Source organism: Terrapene carolina, unplaced genomic scaffold (genome assembly GCF_002925995.2).
Source record: "Terrapene carolina triunguis isolate 2854851 unplaced genomic scaffold, T_m_triunguis-2.0 Scaffold95, whole genome shotgun sequence".
Classification (NCBI taxonomy): Eukaryota; Metazoa; Chordata; order Testudines; family Emydidae; genus Terrapene; species Terrapene triunguis.
Window position 1 is genome coordinate 23,521,310 of NW_020664446.1, and position 14,872 is coordinate 23,536,181.

At 42.1% G+C, this 14,872-nt stretch overlaps 1 protein-coding gene across 1 annotated transcript in view; it reads left to right on the plus strand.

Annotated features, from left to right (window-relative positions):
• Positions 1-963: 963 nt before the first annotated feature.
• MKI67 (marker of proliferation Ki-67) overlaps positions 964-14,872 on the plus strand; it is a 39,506-nt gene continuing 25,597 nt past the window's right edge. The window contains exons 1-7 of the mRNA XM_029911374.1: positions 964-978; positions 2,998-3,312; positions 6,591-6,703; positions 9,336-9,417; positions 9,502-9,617; positions 11,363-11,432; positions 13,235-13,304. Coding sequence (XP_029767234.1) covers positions 964-978; positions 2,998-3,312; positions 6,591-6,703; positions 9,336-9,417; positions 9,502-9,617; positions 11,363-11,432; positions 13,235-13,304 — 781 coding nt within the window. The remainder of the gene's footprint in view (positions 979-2,997; positions 3,313-6,590; positions 6,704-9,335; positions 9,418-9,501; positions 9,618-11,362; positions 11,433-13,234; positions 13,305-14,872) is intronic.

Sequence of the window (14,872 nt, forward strand, 5' to 3'; positions counted from 1 at the left end):
TAAAGCCACACCATCAAGTTAAAATCACAATTCTGTTTGAACATTTTAACCTACTATTGTTACAAGTACCCTGTGAAATTCCTTTACCTGAAATTAGAAAAAATAGAAAAAAAGTTTATAATCTGTTTACTTTGTGCACTTGATGATGTTTTGGTCCCAAAGTCCTTTGCTAAATCAGGACCTTATTACAGAATCAGTTTCGCTGCTTCCCAGCGTATAGTTAGATAAGCCCTGGTCCTGGAACTCAGAATAGGTACAAAGGTGCACTGAGGACCATTCATATGTCTCTGACACATGTGTCAGGATGAAGCTAGCACAGTATCACTGTCTGCAGCATGGCCTTATTGGAAATGCTAGGGCTTGTTATGGGTAGGAGAACAGAGTTGGATCCAGAGGGTTGAGGGAAAGCACCACCATTCCTTGGAACTGAGCACACATGACCTGCCCCCCTCCCTGCCTGTGGCATGAGAAGATTTGGGGGGGGGTTAGCAGTCACTACCAAACAGCAATGCCAGCCGAACAGCCCGATCAGCCCCAGGGCCCCGCTGAACAGCTGATCGGTGGCCAGCCCCGGGGCCACAGAACTACTGTGGTTAGTGGGAGCTTGAGGCCCCCCGTTTTTTTCCATGTGTGCTTGAGTCCTGGAGCACCCACGGAGTCGGCACCTATGCAGGATTGGGCCTTCAGTTTCCCTTTTCGAGTATGTGGGTCCATTTAAAAAAAAAAACAGAAAAATGAGTCACAAATATTGGTAGGGAGATTCAAGGCCTGCCTTTGCACCTGAAACTATTTTCAACTAAATTTTTGAAAGATGACCATTTCCCTTTAAATGGCATATAGATAGCTTTGCCTGTTTGTACTTTCCTAATTGAGCCCCTCACGGACACCAGCAAATCCAAAGGAACCAACCCTTTTGAAAATTCGACCCTCAGAACCCATCAGAATCCCTCCAGAGTTAGAGGAATGGAGGAGCAGGAGGTGAGAAATCTTCATGCTGAGCAGAACTGCAGAGCCTACTCCAGCCAACTGGATAACACAGATACCTTTTGGGGTAATAGTGGATTCTCCTGTTCTCCTCCCTCCCCTAGATCATTCGTGACCTGCCATCTCCATCCCCTTACACAACACACACGGACCCCAGATGAGCTCTACTCAGCACAACACATGTGCATCCCATGGACAGTTTCCTCAACATGGAGTTCATACGTACTACATTGTGTCACGTTGATAAACCTCTGAAGGAGAGTGAAATTGATATGGCTGATGGGGAAGGCTAGAGATCCACATTTTATCTCTCTGAACAATGGTACAAATGGAAGTTAAAAGATGACCTAAATATAATAGTTAAATATAAAAGTTAAAAATATAGTCTTAGCTGAACTTCTGGATTTAGCTTCACAAACCACTTGAAAGCCATTTTCTTAAAAACAAAATATACATCATTTAAAGAATACTTTGGGAAGGGCTAGGATTAAGAAGCTTTCCACTGTAAAAATAATATTTCAGCTGTGTGGAGCTCTCAAGACCACCATATTGTCCTTGGTATATTTCCAAAATGGGGCCTCCCACTCTAACAGAAGTGGGTATAGGTTTTAAAAATATAATACTAAATTTTCCTCTCATTCAGCTGACTGGCTTTACTACATGTTTTGACAGAATGGCCAAGTCTTCTGAAATTTATTCAACATTTACTGTTATGAGTTTTAGCTCTCTGGGTTTAAAAACACTAATACAGGCATAGAGGTCACTTGTCACACATATCTTAAATAACACACATTAAACCAAAAACATGCAAGATAAAACCTACACTTAAAAATCATACAGAACGTGCACAAAAATCAGTTATACACATTCACGAACAGAAACAATTTTATATTTTAAAAAAAGCTTCATATGTAAGCTTGCCAAACTATATAAACCATTAAAAAAAAAAGGGCCCCAGTCTGATTTGCATATATGCCCCTGCATGGACCCCCATTAATTTCCTGGTTTGTCCCAAGCAGGTCTCTTTTAGCAGCAAAATGTCAGTGCTATAGCATTGGTTACACCCCACTTTCTCAGGCTAGGTCTACACTACAGCGGGGTTCCGACCTAAGATACGCAACTTCAGCTACTTGAATACTGTAGCTGAAGTTGCGTATTTTAGGTCGGCTTACCTGGCGGTGAGGACGGGGGAAAGCCGACCGCTGCCGCGCTGCTGCCGACTCCGCTGCCGCCTCTTGTCGAGGTGGATTTCCGGAGTCGACGGCAGAGCGAGACGCGGTAAGTCGATCCCCGATAAACCGATTGCTACCCGCCGGATCGGCCGGTAGTGAAGACGTAGCCTCAGGGCTGAGTCAAACAGACTAGGCCAGGCTTTGTCACCCTGGCAGAACAGGTGGTTACCTAGGGCAGAGTAAGGGCCAGTCATTTCCAGCACCAGTGAGGGGAAAACCAGTGGAGTGTCCATGCTCCACTTCACCAGGAGCACCAGTGAGAGGAAAACCAGTGGAGTGTCCATGCTCCACTTCACCAGGTCAGAGACAACCCAGGCCCTGGTGCGAAGGTCTCACAGCCTTAGGAAAGGGATGCTGGGCACACACCCTGGGGTCTCCCATGGTGGCCAGCAGCAGGAGCTACTCCCAGAGTCCTTCGCGATCAGTCAAACGAAAAGCAGCGAAAGTCAGCAGGGCGCGCGCGGTCCAGGAGCAGGAGGGCCCTGGCAAGGATGGTAACTGGGAGACTTGGGGGGAGATGGGAGAAGGCTAAGGCAGAACAGGCTGAAGGGAGCGGGCTACTGGGGAGGGGCGGTGAAGAGACGGCGGATAAAACAATGCAGCGAGGCAGAGACGCGGTCTGGGGTGCGGGAAGTTAACGGCGATGTGAGGGGCGGAGGGCTCCGGGGCGCGTGCGGGACAGTTGGAGGCTCCCTCTGGTGAAGGTCTGGCGGGAGCAGCTTTCAGATTTTCAGGAAAAGATGCAGACGTACGAGAGCACTTCCCGGGCAGCGTTTGAAAGGGTCAGAGGCGATGGCGCGCGCGCGATGCCGCCCTTCTACGTCTGTTTCCTACAGTCGGTCCCCGCTTGTCTACCGCCAGTTTGAAAATTAAACAGCCCCAGCGCTTCCCATTGGGCCCTCTTAGCGATCACGTGATTTTGCTTCTACCACTCAGACCGTTTCGCGCGCCTTTTCGAATTGGAGTTTTCATCGATAGTCCCTGTATCCTTCCTCCTCACTCGCCCAGGAGGGAGGGAAATAAAATAGTCCTGGAAAGATGTCTGTTCCGGCGGCCGGGCTCGCTGCAGCTCCAGAAGGGTGATTTCTGTCAGCAGGTGAGTGAAGGAAGCAGGCAAGTATTGTGGGGGCTACTGGGGTTTGTTTTATGTGGTGACTGGTGCAGAGATACGTAGGGCGGAGTGAGGCGGCCTCGGTACCGGGTCCGACCGGCAGCAGTGCCGGGGGCGGTGAGTGACAAGGTCACTGGAGCTGAGAGTCTACGCGCGCGCGCGCGGAGACGCTCAGGCATCGCGGGGAAGGGACCGGGCTGGGGGCTGAATGTGGCCCTGCTGGCGAGATCTGGATGAACGGACCGTGAGGGACAGTCGGACAGGTAGGAGCCCTTCTCTTCCGCACCCCAAGTTTAAAGGGATGCTGTAAGTGAGGTGCTCGCCGTGGTCGGTGGCTGCGGGGGGCATCTCCACCCCGCGTCTGTTTACCGGTGGGGGGGGCTCCGGGAGCCGGTGTGTGAGGAAGCGGAACGAATAACTTGTTTCTGGGTTGTGGCTGGGAATGGTGGAGGGAGCCCTGAGGGGAAAGGGGGGGGGCGAGGTTGGGCTATGTTGATTTGGGGGAGGGGGGATAGGTGTCGGGGCGAGGTTGGGCTACGTTGATTTGGGGGGAGGGGGCGACGCTGGGCTGTGTTGATTTTGGGGGGAGGGGGCGACGCTGGGCTGTGTTGATTTTGGGGAGGGGGACGACGCTGGGCTGTGTTGATTTTGGGGGGGGCGACGCTGGGCTGTGTTGATTTGGAGGGAGGGGGGGCAGGTTCCCGGCGGCGAGCGGCATGGATGGGTTGTGGAGTTTTCACGGGAGAGGGTCCAACTGCTTAAATAGCTCGGGGCATGTGTGTATTGTAGCTTTTTGGTAGGTGGTTCAGGTAATTGTAACTGTCAAAGTCTCCTCATCTTCGCATTGACAGTCTCATTTCAAGCAGAGCCCATGCTGATTTGTCATTTTCTCTAGAGGTTGTCCTCCAACTGGTTCTATAAATGTCTCGGTGTGGTTGACATATAATCCCTCCTCCCGCTGTCTTGTTTTTGTTTTTAACTACTGTACATAGGCGCATCAGGCTGTCCCCTAAAATCCTCTGAGAGTATTTCTTTGCAAATGATTAATTAGTTTAGAAACCTGTACAGATGGTGTGGCGTTTTATTTTATGCTTGCATTTGGCCTGAATCCTCAAGTTGGGGGACAATTAGGGTAAGTGTTTAAGAAGTCTCATTTAAATTCATACAGCACAAAAATGAAGATTCTGTTAAAGGGACACTATCATATTTGGCACAATATTTGGAAATTTTAAAAATAATCTTAGATAAAATGAGATCAATAGGAATTCACGTTTACAAAAAATAGGAAAGATGAGTACTTTTAACCGAGTCCATTCCTTGTTTTCAATTCTAATACTGCAGTTTTGTGCTGGTGCATGAATCTAAAATTGAAATGGATCAAAACCAACTGAAACTACCTGGTCTGTTGTCCTTGTGAGGAGGGAAATACAAAAAAAGGGTGAAAAGTAAATGGTCTTATACATTTATTTCAGTTTAAATAATGTAAGGTGTTTTTTGTAACATAGGTATGCTAGAGATGCTTGAATTTTTTAAATTAATGCATTTATGCCACAATAATGTGAAATTTAAAAAAAAAAACTGTTATAAAGAGGGTTTCTGCTCCCATCTTTTCAGCAATGGAGAAACTGCTATATATAGGGGAACAGTATAGTGAAAGTAAACTCAGTAAATAGAAAATATGATTTTCAAGTTATCCCTTAATTGTATGTTTACCTGCAAATTTTAACCTCAATGTCCTGCAAATTTTAATGTTCAAAATTGTATTACAGCTCAAATTAGGCAGTCATTCTTTTCCAAATGATTGAGATTTGGCAGGGCTGTTTTTGTAATATACACAACTTTACACAGGCACAGTCAATTTAAAAAGTCATGCATTTATTTGAAAATGTGTTCCCTATTATAACATCTTACATTTATATAACTGAAAGAAATGGAAGAAAAGAATTGTATTTTTCTGTTTGTATTTGCTTTTTTCTTTTCTGCATTTTCTTTTCAATGTTTTGTCATATGTGTCCATTCAAATGATTTCCTTTTTTCTATAGTCATTTCCCCCTGTTTGAATGAGACTCACACAGCATTAGAGAGGGAAAAACATTTTGGCACATAGGAAAGCTAATAATCATAAAAACATTAAGAATAGTTGGGGGCAGATTTTGTACCTGAAAAAACTTTCAAGTCACATTCATTTATATAAATATAGTTTATATTGTCCCCTTTTTAAAGCATTCAGTTATGGAAACGTTGTGACACTTAGATACCAAACATATGTAAACATAGAAAAGTAATTATTTACATCAACCTGATACAGTTACTCCTGGGGGAATTCTGCACCCAAATATATATATATATATATATATATATATGCGCACAATATTTTAAAAATCTGCATGTTTTGTAGAAACAACACAGTATTTGCTGGGAAAGAGCCTGGGTGTGAACTTGGAGGGTTGTTGGGTTTGGGTGGGAGAAGTATGGAACAGGATTTTTTTGGGGGGGAGGGGGGAGAGATTGTTAGGGAGCTTCCCCCAGGCAGACCCTGTCGGACATCCAGCCTGTCTCAGTCAGGCACATGTGTCCCTGTACTGCTCCATCTCCATGTGTCTTTGCACCCCCACTTAGCCACCCTCTTATCCCCCCATCTCCATGTATCCCTGCATCCCTCCTCTCCTTGTCCCCATGTGGCCCTGCACCCCCATGTGGCCCTGCACCCCCACTCACATTCAGCTCCTGCCCCAGTCTGTCCCCTCCACTAGCCCTTCTGAACCCCAGTCTGTGACCCCCCAGCAACCCCATGTGTCCCATGCTATCGGTTCCCACAATAACACCTGCCTCCTGCCTGGCCCCATGGGCAGGGCGCTGTGAGGAAGGCACCCTCTTTCTCTTCCCTATTCGCAACTGGGGCTGCTCCCGCCTGGGAGTGGCTGCTTTCTGTTCTGGCACCACAGTGGTCCCTTGTTAGTGAAAGGAGTATCTGCAGCACCTTTCCATCAGAATGTGTTTTCTGTTGGGGGAAGCATAATTCTGCGTGGCCCATGAATTCTGCGCGTGTGCCTTTCTATGAACATATGCCGACTTTCACCTCCTGTTATTAGGTATCATTTAACAGTTCCCACGAACCCTTGTGAGTGAAAAAACTTGGGGATCCTTCTGCATGTAAATTGTAGAGAATTTGCCTTTTGAACATAATTTATATAACCAAGGTACCTATGTTCATAAATATGTAGAGCTTAATTTGGGATAGTAAATTTGCCATTCCTTTACAGGTAAGACTTCCAGTTTCAAAGATGCCGCTCTTTGGGAAAATTGTTGTTATTAAAAGGAATGGGACCGATGGAATCCATTTTCCACTCACTGCAAGTTCTTGTTTATTTGGAAGGTAAGAATTGGTAATGTTAGAAATGTATTTATGTACATCAAGAGAACATGTTAACATTTTGTTCTTCTTAGTGTTATATTTTTCTTTATTTTATAAGCTTTGCTGTTTAATACAAATAAATGTTTGAATATTTGCAAGTAGTGAGGGAATGTTTAATGGAGGAAAAAAAGCTCAAGCTAGTTCCCAGGATAAACAGTTGAACTTCCACCCTCTGACTGCACAACATAGCTGCTTTTCTCAGCTTCACTCTGTAGTAAAGGTGAATCTAGAGGAAGCAGGGAGCTTGTGGGGAAGAAAAGTCCCAACTGGACTCATGCTTGGCCAGCAGGGGACAGAAGCCTAATAAGAGGGAGGGGGTCACTAAAGGAAAGAACCAAGGCCGAGTTGGGACTAGAGGTAAAAGTCAGAAAAGGTCTTTTGCTGCCATTGGGGATACAGACTGAGTCAGTACATGGTGGTACAGTGTACCGACCCATCTCTTGAACTCCTGTCTTGCTCTTCAGAATCTATGGTTTCATTTAAAAAATAAACAGACACGAAGAGTAACTTTATAGTTGTTATGGTTTCAAAAGAAAATGTAAAAAGTGTCAACAGAGTGAAACTGATGAAGAGATGTCTGCAGAGAGCATGAAATACCTCTGAGAGGTGTGTACTGCATCATCTCTGTTAAGTATGTTACATACTCAGTGATAAAAATTTAATGTCAGCATTAACTATTTCATTCCTCATTTAAGAAAGGAGAGGGAAAATTGTAGATTTGTGCAATTTGCTGAGATTGGCAGTCTGATTTTGGTGCTCCAAGTGGCTTTAGGGATATTTCTTTTACTGCCAGTCAAAAAAAGAATCAAGCCCATGGAGTCTAACCAGAACCCATGGGCAGATGCAAGCATCGCCAAAAAGGAGCCAAGCTCAAGAAGCTTTGAGAACATGTATGATCATATTTTGAAAATCTGTAAAATATACTTTGAGTGGCATCTTACTTGGATTTCTCTCTTGTGTGGAAATGGTATTCTACTGAATATCTGGCAAGCTGCTCAGGCAGGTTCAGAAGTCAGCATGCTGATGTGTGATGTTTGTTACTAAGCGTGAACAGAAGTTGAGCTGTCCTTAGAACTAATAACACAAATTTTCTTAAAAGTTGATAAATTGTTTTATATATGAATTTTTTGAATGTTACTCAAAGAAAAAGTGAAACAAACATAGGTTTGTGTATTTGAATAATAGAGCACCAAATAAATATTAAAATTTGAGTTTTGAATACAACACTTTATTTTATACTGGAAGAGGAAATTCTTATAGTAGACAGGGTACAGCTAGCTGGATCCTGGACTCTGAAACCCGCTCTCTCTCTCCCCCCCACCCTCCTGCCTCTGCCCCCGCCCCCATGGGCCTGATTGTCTACAGTGCAATTTTATAGCCCCAAGAGGCTGAGTCAGCTGACTCCGACCAGCTGCTGCTGGGCAGTGGGAGCTTTTATTGCAGTCTAAACATACCCTAAGTACCATATCTGAGAGCCTTATATAAGACCCCAGTCCTGCAGTCAAATCCACTATAGGACTCCTCTGTTCACATGGACCCCATTGGTTTCAGTGGGGCTGTTCATGTGTCTGCACTGATCCAATTCTAAGATGAGGGCCTGCAATTTTAAAGTTTCCTAATATATAGTTTCTACCAGATATACACAGGTAAATCTGTCAGGACTCCAAACTCAGTCTGGGCTCTGAAAGTTAAGTTGTGTTCTTTCTCTTGCACGTACTAGCAGCAAGAAAGATTTTGTAGGCCTAAGTTTGCCTTCAGTTTGCCTCTGACTTCAAATTTGGCCCTGCAACTGGAATTTAGTAAACAATTATGATGATATGAGCCAGAATAGATAAATGCATTTTTTACTTGCAATCCTTAGATTTCATGTTTCTTTCTCTGCTTCCTCTATTTTTTTCTGTCCTTTTTAAATTTCAGGACTGGTTCTTTGACTGCTTTAGACATTAGCACGAAAACCAAACACAATACCCTAAAAGTACCTAAGCAGTTTAGCCAGCATGTTGCTTTCTTTTCTCTTGTATTGCATCCGGGAATTAAGTACTAATGGTGTGAATCCTGTAGTCTGAAAAGAATACTTTGTAGGTATACGTGTGGATAAATGTAGGTATACGTGTGGATAAATACATAACAGAATATCATTCACTAAAGCTGTCAAGTTAGAGTAAATATTTGATTGAAAAGCAACATTTGTGGGAGGGAGAAATCTTCTGTAACTTACTGGTAATTATTTTGTCTTTGATTTTTTGGGAAACTTTCCACTGTTGCTAGCAATAGTGGAGCTGCAACAGTGCTTGTGCAGAAGTGAAAGATTTTTCAAAATTGTCTATGTACGTGCAGCTGGTGGACATATATCCAGCTGGTTCTTAGTTTAAGAAGCTGTAAATTTTAATAGTGTATATTTAGTTTAAAATTTGCTTTAGGTTTTCTTAGTGCTTGTGCTGACTTTAAATATTTTTATATTGCATTTTCAAACAGCATCATAACATTTTTGCAGATATTAAATGATCACGTGCTCAGAAGCAAATTCTCTATAATAGTTTTTCTGTTCTCTTAATTACTTGCTTAAAACTAAAGTTGTGCTTTTCAACCAAAGGAAAACGGAGTGCGATATCCGCATACAGCTGCCTCAAGTCTCAAAAGAACATTGTAAAATTGAAGTCAATGAGAACAAGGAGGTAAGTTTTGTTTTTAATTGTATTATATTCCATCATTGCATTTCTTCAGGTTACTGAACTAGCTATTTTTTGTTTCATTTGTAGGCAATCTTGCTTAATTTAAGTACTGTAAATCCAACGCAATTGAATGGTAACAGTTTTCAGCAACCTGCACATCTGAAGCATGGAGATGTGTTCACTATTGTTGATCGTTCTTTCAGGTCAGTAGCAATGAAGGAGGCAAGGAACTATGGCACTGATTTTTGTAGTGAAATTTGCAAAAGCATACTCTTACATCTTCACGGAGCTCCATTGATTTCAGTGGTGCTCCCTAAGGACATAGGGGTCCACCTACCCACATCTCATTGTGGGATCAGAGACAAAGAAGGGTATCTTTTCCCCCTTTAATCTGAGGTTGACACATTTTCTTCTTACTCCCTAAAATAAATTTAAATCTAATTTCATGCTTCATATTTCCTTAAAGAGTTTTTGCATAGTATGATCAGAAAGCTGGGCTGTTAAAGCATTATGTCCTTTAAACTATTTACCAATAAACTGTTCATGACAGTATTGTCTTGATATCCTGGTGGGACTTTCTCCTAAGGTTAGATGTGTTGTATTAATTCAGATGGAATATCTGGGCTAAAGGGTCAAAGGTGTTGATGTAACGCAATCACTGTCCAACATTAAACAGTGTTAAACAAGGTTTGGAGTTTAGCATATAGAGCCCACAGCCTGCTTAGTACCATAGCAAACACACTATTAAAAATCGTTTTAACCTTTATTAAGATAAAGAAATGAAGGAAAAACAGTTGAAACACTTTGAAATGTAGACTACTAAGTAAGGCTTTCATTTTAAAAACATGCATTCTTCCCTTTAGCTGGAGAGAAATTTTAGAAGGAAAATCCCCCTTGTTTGACATCTCTTAGACTTAAATTGTGATACGCTTCTACCCCGATATAACACTGTCCTCGGGAGCCAAAAAATCTTACCGCGTTATAGGTGAAATCGCATTATATTGAACTTGTTTTGATCCGCTGGAGCGCGCAGACCCCCCCCCCTCCCCGAGCGCTGCTTTACCGCGTTATATCCGAATTTGTGTTATATCGGGTCGCGTTATATCGGGGTAGAGGTGTAATTGTCCTTTGAGGAGAAAAAAGAAGTCAGTTGAGAGCTGTTGCAGCTGCTGCTGCTGTTGTTAAAGTCCAATTGTGTTTCATCTCAGGTGATGGTTGGGATTTGACGAGCTGATAGAGGTGGTGATATCATCTGGTTCCCTCTCTCTGGCCTGGTCTGGTCAGGACATCTTTCAGGATCAGAATGATGAAGGCTTAGGGTCCCAGGAGATGGCAGGGGTGGCAACCATGATATGAAGCTTGCTCCACTAGCCAATTTTTCCCCCAAAATTTCTTTCTTTAAGGACCCCAAAAGGTAGTGGTGGGTGCAGTAGCTCTTCCTGCATTATTTTGTCCAACAATTAGGCCTAGTTTCTGATGTACCAATTTTGGTTCACATTTCTCATGTTTACCAAGTTTGATCTTAACACGGTCCTTGAGTTAAATCAGTAGGCCTTTTTATTTGGATTAATTCAGTCTTTCTGTCTCCTTTTTATGCCTTTTCCCATGAACAATTGTTGTTACAGGCTATTGTGATATCTTATGAACTTTCACATACTTTTTACAATTGAGCTCACAATTAGGGTATATTTGTAGGCTCAATTATTACAACAGACTTTTGGAGAAAAATTCACAACTATGCCTCAGGGCAATGTATAACCAGTTACAGATCTGTTTACAGATCCAGACTAACACAGCTACCCCTCTCATACAGTTAAATAATGGTATTATTGCTGGAAGGGGACAATTACTACAGGGTTTATATAAGGGTTTATGTACGTTTTACAGTTAGCCATCATAAATATAACATAAGCAAAGAGGTTGTTTTCTTCTGTTAAATGTTTTGCAGGTTTGAATATCCTCCTCAATCAACTCCAAGAAAGAGACTTTCTAGAACTCCAAAAAATGAAACCCTACAGGTAATTTTAAGGCCACTAACTACATTTGCTGAACATATGCATGGTGTCATCTGTCGTGTCATATTAGTATTGGTTTGGTGATTTAACTTCCCCTCCCTATTAGCTTGGCATCACACACTAATCCAGTGATTGAAGCTGTGAAGAAACTCTTGAGAAATATTGTTTTCTTACTATTTACTAATCCATATTGGCTTGTGTCAGTTTTCAGCAGTGTAAATATTTAACTATAATACTCTAAATTTAGCATCAGAACTAAGGATTATTTTTTAAAAACAGTTTGGCTGTTTTAAGAGAGGACAGGGTACAGGGGTATTGAGACATTTGAGATCCTTGTACCTTAATTTTTACATTTTAAGAATTACAGGAGTAAATCATAGCTGTACGTCCCAAAGTATTTCTAGTGTTCCTGCTTTCAATATAATCTTATTCTGAATAGCAGTAGATAAGTAATGCAGTGTTGTTAATGATGTGTCCCTTTATCTTCCTGGCCAATGACAGTCTAAAGCAGGGGTCAGCAACATTCGGCACGCGGCTCGCCAGGGTAAGCCAGCACATCGCTCGCCCTCGCTGCCCCCATTGGCCCAGGACGGCGAACCGCAGCCAGTGGGGGCCGCGATCGGCCGAACCTGCCGCATCAGCAGGTAAATAAAACTAGCCCGGCCTGCCAGGGTGCTTACCCTGGCGAGCCGCGTGCCGAACGTTGCTGACCCCTGGTCTAAAGGAATTAAGTTAGCAAAACTGGGAAGCTTGTCCTCAAGACTGTGAACAGCCTCTTTTAGAAAATAATCTGTGATTGTTATTCCATATGCCCATTACATTAAGATAATGTTGAAGTCTCTCTAAAGATTGATCGAAGCATAAAATTTTAAATTTTATCTTCACGACTAGCAGGTTTTGTTAACCTTTTCTTTTACAGTCTCTTGCCCATATTATCAAAATACTTGTTGAAATGAATATCTTGTAGGGATATTGTTTATCAACCGATTGTCGTGAACATTGAAACACTTATGTAGGCTGCAATTCTTATATTTAAACTACTAGCTGAAAGCCCATATTGTCACATAGGTGTGGTAGTTGGGCCAAGTAATCCATTATCTGTGCAGTGTCCTGCATACACCTAATGAAATAGTTGCATGCAAATTAGCTATGGAATAAGGGTGGTGATTGTTACCTCTGATATCACAATGATCTAGGACTTTAGCATGGGATAAGTATATGCCCACTGTACCTGAAAGCTTGTGCTGTCGCACAGATGTAATTCATAAAGTCAAAATTGCTGAGAACTTAAACTGACCACAAATGCCAGTGGTGATTGAACCTGATATTCTAAACAAAGAACTCTCAATCATGCTTGTCGTTGTTTCCGATGCTTCACGCTGGCTCAACAGACATTCTAGGCTTTACGGTGACAATCCTGGCATCTTATTATATTGATGAGCAGGCTTCCCTGAAGTCTAATAAGCATATCATCTCTGTTTTGTTCAGTTATCAAAATTTAGCTGTAATGCATGCTTAGGCTACAGAGTCTTTTGGAATTAATGACTATTCCAAAAATAAGACAAACTGTCTTCAAGAGCCTCAGATGTCTTACTCAAGTAGCAACCTGTGTGACCAACTTCAAATACTGTACAATTTCATATAATGCGTGGATTTAAATTTGTTTTGTAAGCCTGGTGCTCAATTAAAATTTGTCTTGGTTATGAAGAGAGGCCAAATTCTGTAATCTTCTGAAAATGTAGAGTAGAAAACTGTATTTGTGATAAAAATATGTTGCTTTATCATAACACTGTACAAATTTACAGGTTCTTCATGTTCAGCAGGTGGCAGAAGTGGAATTACAGAGCCCAACATCTAAAAGTCCTCATACGTCTGGTTGGTAGTTGTTTCATGTAGTTTGCTTTTTTCAATATTATATAGTCACATTTTATTCTTAGCATGCTTGCAAAAAGAAGATGGGTAAATGTCTAAAGATTCATTTTACAAGTCAACCTGTTACCTCTGTTGAACTTTTATTTTAATGTTATCTAATAGATAATTAGATTTTGCAGACCAAATGCTGCCTTTCAGTGCCATTACAGAAGTATAGTTGAGGACAAAATTAACCACTGCAATTAACATTTTACTAATTCAGTTGATGTCTGACGTAGAAAAGAATCATTACTCTCCACAGCAAATGTTATATCTGCTCTTGAGTGCTAATAGGAAGAGAAAATTAAAAAAAAAAATTGATGGCTTTTCGGAGTAGAATTGCACATTTTAGCCCATACGTCTATGTGTAGTCTAGGCTTTTTCTTAAATTCTCCGCCACAAGTGCAGCTCCACTAGTATAGTGGAAATGCAGAGGTGCTGTGGGCTTTCTACCCTAGTATTTAACCCTGAGCAAGTCTACAGAATACAGTGATTCAAAATCTGTGCTAGCATTGCTATCTTTTCTCACCAGCAGTAGATCTGCAGTAGATGGAGAAATAGAGGCTTTATCTACACTAGGACCAGTTGACTGATGTACTCGGTCAGTGGGAAGTGCCCATTCATCCACACAGATTTGCTACAATGGCTTTTTCAGAGAGGGTCAATCAATGCACGTTATCCCCATACCAAGTAGGAGTAAGACTCAACTGATGTTAGCACAATAGATTAAATACCTATTGTGGACACATCCTGCTATAATGGTAACACTGTCACCACAAAAGGTCTTCCCACTACTGACCCATAATGCAACAGTCTCTCCTGAAGCGTCCCGTCTCTTCATATCAACATCTGTTTTCATAGTCCAAAGTCTAGGGGTCACCTTGTCCACAATCTGCCTGCCCCATACTAATAATGCTATACTACATTCTGCATGGAGCTCAGTTTGAGCTATTTTCATGGCAAAATGTTCTTTTTTCCCCCCAAAAAAGATTTTATAGAAAAGCTGTTAATGCTTCAGCATGGTCCTTTGAGAGATCCTGCACCATCATTTTTCTGTGGGGTGAGGAACTTGTCCAATCACAACAGGGAAGTCAAGGTATACCAGCATTTGTCAGCAGCCATCCAAGCTGGCCTCAAGCAATGCTGAGACAAGAGGAAAGGACCTCAGTGGCAGTTGCCACAATCATGCGTCACAGAATCAATGTAGATGCCAGATGTTAATTTACCATGGTAGTTCTGTATCAGTTTAAACAAACTTATTTGGAGTTTTAACAATCAAGTTCATCCAACTGATTTGAAATTACCATCCATTCACCTGTCTAATGTAGACAAAACCCTAAGAGGCCTGTGTGAACCATAGTGATTCAGTCATTGATTCTGCAGATAGAGAATATTTCTGAGGTATGAACTACTGTATCTCAATGTGGGGCTAATTCAAAGTCTAAATACAATTTAAATATCGGCATAAACAATGTAACTACTGATGAATGTATAAGAAAAATTCAAATTGGATTGTGAACAGAGCCTGACTA